A 13704-nucleotide genomic window follows, 5' to 3' on the forward strand; every position below is an offset into this window, starting at 1 on the left:
ATGACATTTACACTTGGTAAGAGAGAATTCTAAATACACAGCTAGTTATTGAGAATACGAACAACCCTTGAATAATTACTTTCTATTTTGAAATATGAAAATTCCTTCTTTCAACATGCAACACTTAGGTGAACGGCTGGTTAATATGTAGATTAAAGAGAAATCCCTTCAACCTCTTCCCCCCCCCCCCCCCAAAAAAAAAAAAAAGTTAGATATATTAAATGACGAATATAATCTAAATTACTCATGATGAGAAGCCGAAAAATATTGTACCAATATTATAAGATTCTAATAACATTACAAGTAGGTCCAAGGCTGATACAAAGAAGAAGAGAAAAAAAAGCAAGAAATAATTCTGTCTGGGAATAAATTACATAACATGAGTAGAATAAAAGAAAAATAGAAAAACATTGACATAAATATATATGTAGCTCGACTATAAAAATTCGTGGAGCTTGCAATCGCCTACTTCCATGATGGGTTCCTGAGAAAGCGCCAAGGTCCTGTCCCAGTGCCCATCCTGCAAATTCAGAGGCAAGTCTATTACAATCAACATCAAAGTATAAAAGTTCTATATCATAGATACTTTGGAAACTTGTAGATTAACAATTAATAGAGCAATACAACATAGATATCGTTGTGCATTTGTTTCTTCCAAATATATATATATATATATATATATATATATGTATGTATGTATTTTTTTTTTAAGTGGATGAAGGCCTTATAGGTGCAAACATTAAACTTATATTCATCTCGCTTCTTACGATGTAAGATATTTCCTATAGGGATTCTTAAGAGGAGTTGCACCTTATAATACATGATGTGGTTATTTCAGTCCATTTAGAGTGTTAAGCGATGTTATTTTGGGGATCCTGTATTTGTTTACTTAATAAGAGCCTTGTAGTTCAATTGCATTGTCTGTTTTTTCTTTACTAGGGGAATTAGAGTTTGAATCCTCCCTCTCTATTGTTGTAAAAAAAAAAAAAGTCCCAGCAAGTAATTGCTGACTTGAAACCACAACAATGTGAAATTGTAACTTAATAATCCTAACAGTGAAAATTACCTCCAAAAAATTCATCAAGATAAAGATAGATATAAAGAAATTACCTCCAAATACCAACAAATGCACGCAAAAACATATAAATGGTTAGAGCAATCCAGATTCCTACAAATCCGTTGCTTCTGTATAGAACAAATAAGGATGCAATGCTTGCTACAGCCACAAGAAGCTGAAAAAAGAAATTTGACAAGGAACATTTTATCAATGAGAGACTTGGAGAGAATATATAACATTTTATCAAAGGGTCTATTTGTAAACTTACCAATGAGTATGCTGAATATGCAAAATCAGATGCTCCAAAGTTCACTCCATCAAAGACAAAAGCTAATGAATTTATCGGTTGTGTAGCAGCGACAAACTGTTGGATTGGAAGAGGGAAATTTGTGTTACTAGAGAGAAAAACTAAATAAATAATAAAGCAATGTTGTTTTTTATCTTGTAGATGAAAGTACCGGGAGTCCTATTTTTATAAGGTGCAGAACATTGACATCTCTTGAAAAGATCCCAGCTCCAAAGTACAGACCAATTCCAACAACAAGAGCAAGCCCCACCCCAAGAACAAAACTCATCTGCAGAACAAAGTGTCGCATAAATTAAGCACTCACTATGGAACCTAAGAAATGAAACAATTTCATTATTGTTAACTTGATGAGTTCTGGCCATAATAATCTTGGTAATCACTAGAATGAAGTATTAGAATAATGATAAAATTCATCATTTTCTAGCATTTTAGTCTTTTAAGATAAGTAGTAATGTATCACGATACACAAAATTATTGAAGATGAATATTGACAGGTAAACAGAAGAAGTACCTGTAATACCCGGGTTGCGATAGCTGTTGCCTTCTTAAGGTCTTTCTCAGCAAAAGCACAAGCTAGAATTGCCTACAAAAAAAGAAAAAAGAAAGCAAGGCATGGTACTGATTGATCACTATATGTATTGCCAATAAAGAAGTTAGAATAGGAATTTTCAATATATGTTTACTTGATTAGTTATTAAATAGACAAGAAAAAAAATGTCCTTTACCTGTCCGGCAACAGCCAAGCCATCTGAGAGAAGTGATGATGTCAACCAGACCTGTAAACAAGTCTGGAATGCAGCCATGGGTGTTGCACCTAGCCGTGCAGCCAGTGAAGCTGCCAAGGTTACACAGAATGTGACAGCTACAACTCTTAATAATAGTAGACCACCTGTGTCCATGCATATAAAACAAAGTTAAACAAAAACCAATTGTAAATCTTCAGGATAACTTAATTCATCATATGTCATTAAATGGAAAACTCTTAAAGTCTAATTGCAAAGCCCCTTACCATTTTTAAGGAACCGACTAAACTGCAAAGTCTTAAGACTTGGAGGTAGGAGATAGACTTTTCTCATTAATATCGACAAGAGGATTACACAAATCAAGTACCTAAAAGGACCATCAGAATTTAATCAATTATCAGAGAAATACCAGTGAAGATGCCTCGAAACATCTCAAGAAATAAGTCTGTCAATAACTGAACTTTGTAAAACATATTTGTAGTACTTAATGGTAACTATTACTTACTGAGAAAGAACATGTGCAATTGCTGCACCTCTGATGCCTAATTTCATGACAAAGATGAATATCGGGTCCATAATGATGTTTGTTGTATATCCCAAAACTATATTTAGACAAAATGAAAAAGAGTTAGGGGATATGTCCATGAAAATAAGCTTTACTAAAAAAGTTTCAAATCAAAACAAAGTAGTAGTCTAACTATGATTTTATTTTCAGTCATTAACAAATAGTTTTGGTCTATTACTCCTTTATTGCATTCAATCCATAGGCACAACATCAAGTTGTCTTAAGGTAGCATAAAATCTGTAGAAGTATTGATATAGATCCATAATCTAATTTGTGTTTAGAAAATAAGCCCTTTTTCTACATATTTTCTTTATCTTAAAGTAGTTGAAAGAGTAGGCCATCATAAAGAGGTTCTCCAATTCATGTCTAAATGCTAATATATTATATCTCATGTATCTGCAGAGTGTTTCATTTCATAACTAAAAATATTACCAAATTTAAAACTAAAGTATTATAATGAAGATACTTCAAATAAAGTAGGATGAGCATAGATTATAAACTCAACATACCAATGACATACAGAGGAGTTTTTGTATCCTTAAACCCTCGAAAGATCCCTTGCATGGCCAAGGATAGAAGAACTGCAGGAGCACCGAGCGATCGTAACTTCAAGTACTTAAGTGCTGGGATTAGCATGGGGGAACTCTATTGAAAGGGAGAGAGAGAGAGGGAAAAAAAAGCAAGAACAAAGAATGAGGGGTGCCTTTGTCTACATATTCATTAAACAAGAGCTAAAATTGTATGCCATTATGTTTAGTACTCAGAATGAAGACACTTACATGTTTTACACCCATCACATTCAAGAGTGGTTTGGCTGCAAATACAAGGACTACAGCTTGAATGAGGCCAAGAATTACGCCAAAAAGTAGAGCTGTTGATGCTGAAGCAATATGCTTCTTCTCCCTTTTGATTTTGGTCTTATTTTTTTTGCCACCAATAGTTTTATTGAAATCTGATAATTAATAAATCACCAAGAATTTGACATGTCAAAATGAGTATATCAAAGATTTTCTGTCTTCATCTCCCCACAGCACACACTATTGATATGATAACCTGAACTTAATTGTAAGTGATGCCCTAATTTAGCCATTTGAACATCAGACAGACATAAACAAAAATTTACATACATACAGAGAGACGGAAAGAGTGAGTACCAGTTTCTAGCTTTGAGTCTTTTGCATTAGTCTTTGCGTCTGCATCATTTTCCATATCCTCAAGTGTGTTTTCCTGTATACACTCTTTCCCTGCACTGGTTTCAGCTGAGGCATGTTCAGTTTCCCCACCATCTTCCATACCCTCAACCTTTTCCATGTTCTTATTTGTCTCTGCAACTTCATTTTCACTGTTTTTCGATGAACTCTTTTCCAAGTTCTTAGCCTTTTTTCCAGCTTCACCTTTCTCCATGTCCTCAAGCATGTCATCATCATCATCATCATCATTAGAGCCCTTTTCTGCTGCTTTGATGCTGGCTCTTCCAGCAACGGTATCTTCCTCAGCTACAAAAGAAGTTGTGATACTAACCAGTGGGAATATGGTAATCCTTGAAGCTTGATTGAACAAAGCAATAGAAACTCCTGCAGCAGCCAGTTCCACAGGTCCTGTACAGAAAAGAAAAAAATTCAAAATTAAAATTTTTCACTTACTGATTTATGATAATTAATTCAAACTTATTGGAAACTTCGCCCACTGGAGCCAGGAATATAATGCAGATGATGGGTCTGGACCATCTTTTCAAATCTTTAATCTATACAATTTGCTGGCCATGAGTGTTGCTGTGGCTCTGTTGTCAACAAGTTCATTTTTTAATTTTATCTTTCATTCACAAAAATATTTAACTAGTTATAAAGGATGAACCCATGACCTTAACCATCATGCACCGGTTTAGGATATCGATGCCAATTTTGGCTCAAATTAAGAAAATTGGTCTAAAGTCCTGCTCATTACCTAGGCAGAGAAATCATATCGGTCACTATAAAACATACTGTCAATTTGGCCACTACAGAATTTAATGATGTTGGTCTGCCTTGAATGCAGAGCCTTTGTATAGTATTATTTAAAGGCAGTTGATTGTAACACTTTCAAAGAGAACAATGCCATTGAGTAAGTTCATGGATTATGTGGAAAACTTCTTTCAAATTATACAGTGACCACTGAAAAATGAGACTTGAGTTGTCAAATGCTGTACAACTTTACTGGTCTGTTCTGTTTATCAACATGCAGATATAATAATGAAAAAAAAAAAATAATAATGCCTGTAAAGAAGCTACATACTCTAAAAATAGATAGAATATTTTACATGAAACATACCAATATGACCAATGAATGCTGTATCAATCAGAGAAGCAATGGGATCAGCAGCTACAGCAAGGGCAGCAGGGAATGCAATGCCTAGAATCTCCCAGCCAAGTATATCCAACTTAAAAATGCTTCTGGAATCACATTTTGGAACTAAGCATTAGTTCACAGAAACATTATAGGTAGAAGTTTCTCTAACATGCATAAAAAGACATGATAATTAACATGACAGGAACTATCAACCTTAAATGGATGAGGTAAATGCTGCCTATAAATAAAAGAGTGAACAAGACAAAAAGGTCTTGAATTCTTAGCTGTGAATGTATTGTCTTGAAATACTTTCTCAACTTAGACATCCAATACCCCAAAAAATAAAAAATTGAATAGAAGCATCTTAGACATCCAAATAGCATGCATATACTTCCAAACTTAAAACATAGTTTCCAATGCAAAACCACATTGAAACTATACCTTGCATCTTTAAAGAAAACAAAGACAGGCAACTTCTTCCAATTTTTCTCTGCCGGTACTGCACATGAATTTTCACTCTCAGCCATGATCTCGAATGCCAAACAATGTATAATAACTCCAAGTTGTTGTTTCAGTGATAAGCAGTGGTTTCAGTTCCCAAGCATACACAATGCCACTCTGATAATTCACTTCCCACTCACTCAGCTATATAATCTGCAAGGTGCAACATAAATTAAACCTGTTAATTGATTGCAAAAGACACGACCATGTGCACTATAATGTTTGTAAAAACCAAATGATCCCATTCCAAGGACAGTGCAGGCCTTAACAAGGATGGTCATTAATTGAAATGTTCATCAAGCAACAAGCTCAAAGAAGAAGTAATCCCAACCTTGTTTGTCTAGAATATCACAATGCAGCTATGATAGCCAGGATTGCAGATATCCAAAAACAAAGGATGGCCTTAGATATTATCAATAGGCATGTGAAATGAAAGCCACAATTTACGTACCATGAAGTTGGAGTGAATTTAAACCCCATTTCTTGAAATTAAGCAATAGATAAACCCTCCCTCAGTTCTTTAATCAAGTAATATAGTAATTCCAAAAGTAACCCTTTTTTTGTCTAAGAGATTCTTAATTTCTTATTACTAAAAAAGTAAAACCCTCCCTCAGTATTGAACACTTTTGTATGCATATAGGTGAACAAAAATTTTAATTCCTCGAAATCAACTTCTTTTTTGTCCAAACTGACAATGAATTTACGTGTCAGAAAACTGTGACTGACAAAGACTACAGGACTACATATACCTCCCTCAGTTCCATATATCCTTGGATGATTTCACAAACAAGAGTCTCTATAATTCATATAAACAAATAAGAATATTAATCTTTTGGAGAAAGACCCACTCTGTCCATGTGTAGATGAATCCTTCTTGTTACAAATATTCGACCCGTCTCTCCTCAGGTTAACCACAAAGAAATGTTAAACTATGAACAAATTTATGGACCCCATGCAGGCGGGGTTCAATATAAAATTTGCATGAAAAGGTGGATATATAAAATAAAAATGGAAACATCACCGACTCTTTTTGGATTTTTCATACGTAGTGAACCTAGAGATGTGAAGAAGCTTCGTTTTAATTTCCTTTTTTGAGCTTCTACGTCATGTCTTTAATAATTCCATTGAAAATAATATATGGTTCTGAAGAATCTGGACATCAATTCATCAAGTTCTAACCATTTTGAGAATGGAAACTCGCATGAAAGTTCTTTGATATGCATGTATTTAGGTTCGTAAGTAACATTCATAGGTTTGTTTTCCTTTTCTCATGTTTTCTTAGCAACCAAACACGACTAATTTCTTCATCATCTTGAAAAGACTATATATCTACTAAATGAGCATGCATATTGCATTTGGACAAGAGGCTTGTGGCTAAATAGCAGTATGTAGGAGAACTAGGGTCCAAATCTCATCAATAAAAATACATGTATTTTTAGAAATAAAAAAGAAAAAATGAATTATTATTATTACCGCATATAAAGTAGGCATATTGTTTCCAAATTTTGAAAGATGTATGGGTTTGGAACAAAAGGAGATAGATAGTGGAAAGTAGAATATAGGAGAAAATGACTCCATCAAAACACTATAATGATCATATGATTAAGCCTTAGGTAAAAGTCAATCTCACCCAAAATAACACTAGTCGATGTTGGATTTGATGCTTGAGGCAAAATAGACCACCAACATTTACAGATCCTACTTAGGAGATCAAATATATTGAAAATGACCAAATTTATGTAGCTTGGTTTGTTTTCCTTTTCTCATGTTAGCAATCAAACACGTACGACTAATTTCCTCATTATCTTGAAAGGACTATCTATCTACTAAATGAGCATGCATATTGGCCAAGAGTCTATTGACTCAATAGCAGTATGTAAGAGAACTTGGGTTCAAATCTCTTAAATAAAAGTACGTGTATTTTTCAGAAATAAAAAAAAAAAAGAAAAAAAGAAATATTATTATTATAACCCTATATAAAGTAGGCATATTGGTTCCAAATTTTGAAATATATTTGCGTTTAGAACAAAAGGAGAAATATATAAAGTAGGCATTTCGGTTCCAAAATTTGAAAAATATTTGCATTTAGAACAAAAGGAGATATATATATAAAGTAGGCATATTTATTCCAAATTTTGAAAGATATTTGCATTTAGAACAAAATGAGATAAATAGTGGAGAGTAGAATATAGGAGAAAATGACTTCATCAAAACGCTATAATGATCATATGATTAAGGCTTAAGTAAAAGTCGATCTCACCTAAAATTAATCAACACTAGATGATGTTAACATCATCTAACATTTACAAGTCCTACTTAGGAGATCAAATATTTTGAAAATGACCATATTTACAATGTCCTTTATTTCCTAAACGTCACTTAATAAAATAAGCCACCAAAAATAAATTACCAAACCAACACTAACTTAGCAAGACACTGGAGTACCTCGTGTGCACGGAGTAGAATAACTTGCCAAAAATTGTACCTACCGGTTAACATCTCTTGATGTTAATTATACGGATTCTGACGGAAACATCTACGGTTGAAACCCTCAATAATTGAATATATATATATATATATATATATATATATATATATATATATATAACTAGAATTCATTCAACTAGAAAGAAATAGGAGTTTCAATTATTACATAAACGGTCAAACTTAGTGAGACACCCTATCTTGTCTTTATGGTCCTACCAAATGGGATGGGAAAATTTTGACACTATTAACTTGATTTTTTTATTTCTAATGTGAATTGATATAAAGATCCGTCCGCTAGCTTCTTTTGACTTGGAGATTCCTACCTCTTTTTTTTGTAATTACTTTCATATATTTAATTGATTCATTGACCCTAAGATCCCACCTAATACGTCAAAGACTCAAAGATGCTTAATTATACCCTTTACCACCGTGTTAAGGGCCTAATTTTCTTGGTAAGTCAAGAAGTCTTACAAATAGTACCTTTCTTTGAATCTTCCATAGTACTTCTAAGTCTTTGTTGAATTGTTATATAAGTCTTTTTTTTCCTTATTTAACTATTCGACATTCTCAAAAAAAAAAAAAAAAAAAAAAAAAAAAAAAAACTATTCGACATGAGCTTGTCATGATTTTGCACGGACGTGATTTTCTAGGTGGAAAAAATTGAAGGCCTTAATTGATTAATCTTATGAATTAAAAACTACTTTTTGAAGGCTGTTGTGCTAGTCTCTTTCAACAAAGAATTTTATCGGACATGCTCTATATATAGAGTTTTTTCTTTCTTTCTTTTTTCTTTTGTTTTTTGTTTTTGTTTTTGTTTTTTTGTGTGGTTATTGGTAGTAAGGGACTAGGGGTTATTCTGCCAGTTTTATTATGTTTTGTTTAAATGTGATGTAGTTTTGAGTTTTGAATGTGTATAATACATGGTGTAATCAGTCAATTAATAAAACCATGCATGCATCACATATTTCACTTTCCAGAAAGAGTATTCATAAGCAATCGGATAAGATTTCTAAATAATTAGAGTAATTAAAGCTATACTCTAACAAATTGGCATCAAATAATTAAAGAAGATTGGATAATATTTTGATTCTAAAAAAAAAAAAAAAAGAGATAATATTTTATTTAATAAATTAGGACTTTTAGTAAAATAAAGAAGAAGAAAAAGTCATATAATGCAACTAGTAAAAGTTGAAGAGACGATAAATTACTTCATAACTCCCTTTCTTGCTATTAAAGAAAGTACTATGGGAAATTGAGATCATGGAGAGTCACAAAAAAAGAGTTTAACGAAAAACGCAGGAAAGTCAAAATTGAAAAATTGTGAGGATAAGAAGGAAAGGGTTTCATTTATTTATTGAACTAACAAACGCTTGTGCAATGTGTAGAAAAATATAGAAAAAACCCACAATTTTAAAGTCTCGACTTTTCCAAATTTTAATTCCAAAGCTCACCAGTAATCTGCTCATTTCATAAATACGTGAGGATAAAGCCATAAGTTGTGTTAGAATATCATAGTTAGATTTTTTTTTTTTTTTTTTTGAAGAATAATATCACAGTTAGTTGGCTATGATAAATACCATAAGTGGTTAGAATATCGTGAATTACCATTTTTCATCCGGTTATAACTAAATTCCTATATATATTATGGGTTTGGCTTGAATAAAGTGTTTCACTAGTTCCAACACTATATGGACATTATGTGTTTACATCGTACCATATCCAATATACTGGAATATTGAACTAAAAATTTAAATTTATATATAGTTTACAACATCAAATGGATTTAAAAAAAAAAAAAAAAAAAAAAAAAACTCCACTCATCTTCTTCTTTTTCATTTAACTATTAAAAGTATAGAACAAAATTTGTTCCTCACATTTTTTTTTCTTTTCTTTTTTTCATTTGGGTCAATATGGGTGCGTGAGTCATGTATTTAACTATTTGATTATCTATATATATATTTTAAATCAAGTTGTATTACTTACATCAAAATAATTTATAATAAAAAATTCCCTTTAGGAAAAGGAATTAGACCATAGGAGGGAATAGCTATTGACATTAATTTGACAGTTTTTGAAACAAAATAACCCTCCACAATGCTCGCCTAAAAACCTGGATTGTATCAACTTGAAATATATAGTAATAGTTAGACATCTTTCCTATTTCTTATTTGATTTGCGGAGAAATACTTGTACACGGCACCAAAAAAATTTTACATACTTACAATCACTCATTTTTCAGTTAAAAAAAGAAGAAGAAGCTTCTTGTTATATTTAACAAAGTTAAGACACCTGTGATATTTTGTAGTATTTCTTATACAATGACAAAGACAATCTCCTCTTATTCTCAATCCACCTAACACAACGTAAGCTCTGTCTATACTCTATACCTAATCTAGGGTTAGTTTATATGTAAATTTTTGTATGGATTTATAAGGTACAATTAAAAAAAAGAAAAAAAGAAAAAAAAAGAGTCTAGGGTTAGTCTTTATATATAAATTTTTCTATGGATTTATAATGCACAATTCAATATATTAAAAACTATAGTCGTTTATGTTTTTTTTTTTTTTTTTCCTTTGTAGACTTTACTTAGACTTTTATAGATTTGTGACTTTTTCTTTTGGTGTTCTCCGAACAATGAAAGTTTAATTGTGATATTGGAGGAGAGGAAAAAGGAAAGATGGATTGTCATATACAAATCAGAGAGGCAAAACAATTTAACACCCTTTCTGTTAAGGATTTCAGTTAGAGTCAAAAATTTGTTGAAGATTGAAGAACATTAAAAGGCATATTTTTTTTGGCGAAAAGTGTTGGTAGGTCAAATCAAGAGGAGAAAACACAATAATTTGGGAGACTTATATTAAAATTTGTGATTTATGAGGGAAGAAAACGAAAGCTCAATTTGAGAGAAAGATAAAAGGAAGGTTTTAAAAAACCGACATTTGTTGAAAATTTTGAAATGATCAAGAGTATTAGATTCAAACTGTAAGACAGATTATGTTCTACCCATAAGGTCGTAAACATACTTATAAAATATTTATTTCTAATTACAATGAAATTATTACTTTTGTACAATTGAGATGATACAGTCTAAATATTTGAAAGAGATTTGGCCCTATGCCTTCAGGTTGCCATGCTAGTGAATTAAATTTGGAGATCAAGATGTAAAATGATCTTTATGCAAAAAAAAAAAAAAAAAAGGTTGAAGAGAATGGTCAGTTTCAATGAAGTACGTGTAACTTGATCTTGAAGGAAAGATGCATATAAGTTTTGATTTTATAGCAAAAGTCATACACCAACAAATGTAAAACTTTCGCAATTGTCTTTCCTATGTTTTTAGGAGTCTATTTTCATGATTATTTAGTCATGACTTTGATTGATTGAAACTGAGCGGGGTTACCAATTTTGTTAATATGATTAGGCAAATTCACAAGGTAGCTAGGTAGTTTGATCATCAAAAATAGTAACTAAATCAGAATAGTGCAACGTAAACAAGTAATGTTTTGTATATATAATTATATATCGATAAGAATTAAAGAGAAAAATACAAATATTGATACCTTTCTTACCATTCAAGAGTGATACAAAAAAAAGTGAGACATTTTTTTTGGAATGTTATAGAGCAAATGACAAATATAATAAAAATGTCAACTATCGAATCACTATCAACAGTGGAGATATTGAATTTGAAGATTAGGTTTTTTTGGTTATGTTCTTTGAAAACAATTTTCTATTTTTTTTTAAAAAAATAAAAATTTAAACCTTGTAAATAAGCTATATATTCTTGAAAATAACATATGTTTAAAAACTATTTTCTAAAAACACAACCAAACATGCCCCGGAAAAATTAAAAAAAAAAAGTCAATTTGGGAGAAAGGGAAAGCAAAAGTGAGAGGCCAATACCAAGTAGAATTTGACTTGAATGACTAGAATAGGGAAATATATAAAAAAGAAAATGGATTCAAAAAGCTAAAAAATTATTGAAGATGTTAGGTGTCATGCATATCATATCACAGTTAAAAGAATATTTTTGAGGTCTATGCATTTTGCTTAGGAATATAATGTATTATAATTAGTGAAATATAAAGTAAAACATTATAATAGGTTTGGGGAATTTTTTTTCTCTTGCAATACCACACAATATAAATGTATTGCATTATTCTTACAAGCAATGGTCTGGTAGAAATGGATTGGGTCCAACTAAACCAAATGTTAAAAATGATAAGTGAGGAGAGATATAGTATCATATATGGTGATGAAAAGAGTTAACCTAACCAAAAAAGGGAAAAAAGAAAAAGAGTTTCTAGAATTTATGGTTATATGTTTTCCTTGAAATCAAAGCTTGGTGTCAACTTCCTTGTATATCCTAGATTTTCTCATAGATCGATACCCTAGGGTATATACTTGCACAACTGTTAACATTTTCTTAAATTATTAGTTTTGTAGTTAAGAGAGAGAGAGAGAGAGAGCTAGGTTCTAGAAAATTGTTCCCAATAAATAAGATTAGGGCATTGAACCAAAAGTACATGGACCCAAGATGGTCAACTCAAATGGAAAGCTTACCTAACCAGGGGAAGCCGTACAAATTTCAGTGGGTAAACGTTGTCAGCACTGACCACGCCCGACAAAGTGACTTTAAGATTTAGGACCCAGAAAGAACCATCCCCAGTTGATCCCAAAGGGCTTTGAAAAATTGAACCATATATTATATTCCTATTCCTTTTCTTCTTTTTCCTGAGTATATTCCTATTCCTGTGACATGCAGCCAGTTTGTCTTTGTATTTTTAATGTATTATGATTCGTATTATCTAGATTTAATTAGATTTGCTCATTCACAATAACTAGATTCAGAGAGATTTGCGGGAAAAAATTTCAAGACAATTAAAACTCATCCACAATACACATGTGATATCCAAAAAATTCACATGTTAAACTTCATATCTCTCAAAAACAATTGTGAGTACGAGACTGTTTTAATGTATATATACTGATATAAACGACATTAACAATATACATTAATGTATATATACTGATGTACATAAGTACCATTGAGTCACTCATACACAATACCAAAACCTATTTCCATTAGAAGGTCATGTGTTCATGTTATGCAACTATCTAATGCATGGGGAGTGTATAAACATGCAATTCATTATGCGGAATATCTACACGTACATATGTGTTTATATTTGTGTGTGTTTGAGAAAGAAGATATAAACTATAAAGTATATCCAATGAGTTGTCTAACGTTGAATACATAGAATGTGGAAAAATTAAGAAAGAATACAGAGTAAGTCATCTAGATTTTGAAATGTTGATTGAAGAAATTAGCGTACCTTTGTATTCTCTTTATCAAAGAATGCAAAACTCTTTACGCCAACTTCTCTTTGCTCTTCACCAAATGCGACCTACTCTACCCTTTAAGTACCCTTTCCTCACTCTCTCACATCTATCACAAGCCATTATTAAATTAGTGTATGTGTAAGAGAGAGAAAAGACAGAGAACAGCATTTTCATCTTCTTTATGTCAAAAAAGTGACATATATATGAGAAGATATGTTTTGGAACTAAAAAGAGAAGGGTAAGTTTGAATTCAAGGAGAGGAGGAATAGAGTTTACATGTTACAATCCCCCTATGGATTTATTATTATTATTATGGTTTTTGTATTCCTTTCCATTTAAAACTCATTTTCTCTATTATCTCAAAATAGGAAATTTAAAA

The 13704-nt window shown here is 31.6% G+C and overlaps 1 protein-coding gene across 3 annotated transcripts; it reads right to left on the reverse strand.

Annotated features, from left to right (window-relative positions):
* Positions 1-254: 254 nt before the first annotated feature.
* LOC126723930 (protein DETOXIFICATION 42-like) lies at positions 255-13465 on the reverse strand. Of its 3 annotated transcripts, XM_050427953.1 has the most exons (15): positions 13319-13398; positions 12546-12734; positions 5439-5651; positions 4980-5101; positions 3827-4270; positions 3452-3624; positions 3182-3317; positions 2613-2709; positions 2374-2474; positions 2090-2253; positions 1876-1947; positions 1516-1632; positions 1326-1421; positions 1111-1232; positions 255-520 (listed from the first exon to the last, which is right to left on the reverse strand). In XM_050427953.1, the coding sequence occupies exons 3-15, from the start codon at positions 5522-5524 to the stop codon at positions 466-468; spliced, it is 1785 nt and encodes a 594-aa protein (XP_050283910.1). In that variant the 5' UTR covers positions 5525-5651; positions 12546-12734; positions 13319-13398; the 3' UTR covers positions 255-465. The 3 variants fall into 3 exon arrangements, with proteins under 3 accessions (XP_050283910.1, XP_050283909.1, XP_050283911.1); XM_050427952.1 differs by lacking the exon at positions 12546-12734 and having other exon boundaries at positions 13319-13465; XM_050427954.1 differs by lacking the exons at positions 12546-12734; positions 13319-13398 and adding an exon at positions 5830-5946.
* Positions 13466-13704: the final 239 nt, after the last annotated feature.

Source organism: Quercus robur, chromosome 4, assembly GCF_932294415.1.
Source record: "Quercus robur chromosome 4, dhQueRobu3.1, whole genome shotgun sequence".
NCBI lineage: Eukaryota > Viridiplantae > Streptophyta > Magnoliopsida > Fagales > Fagaceae > Quercus > Quercus robur.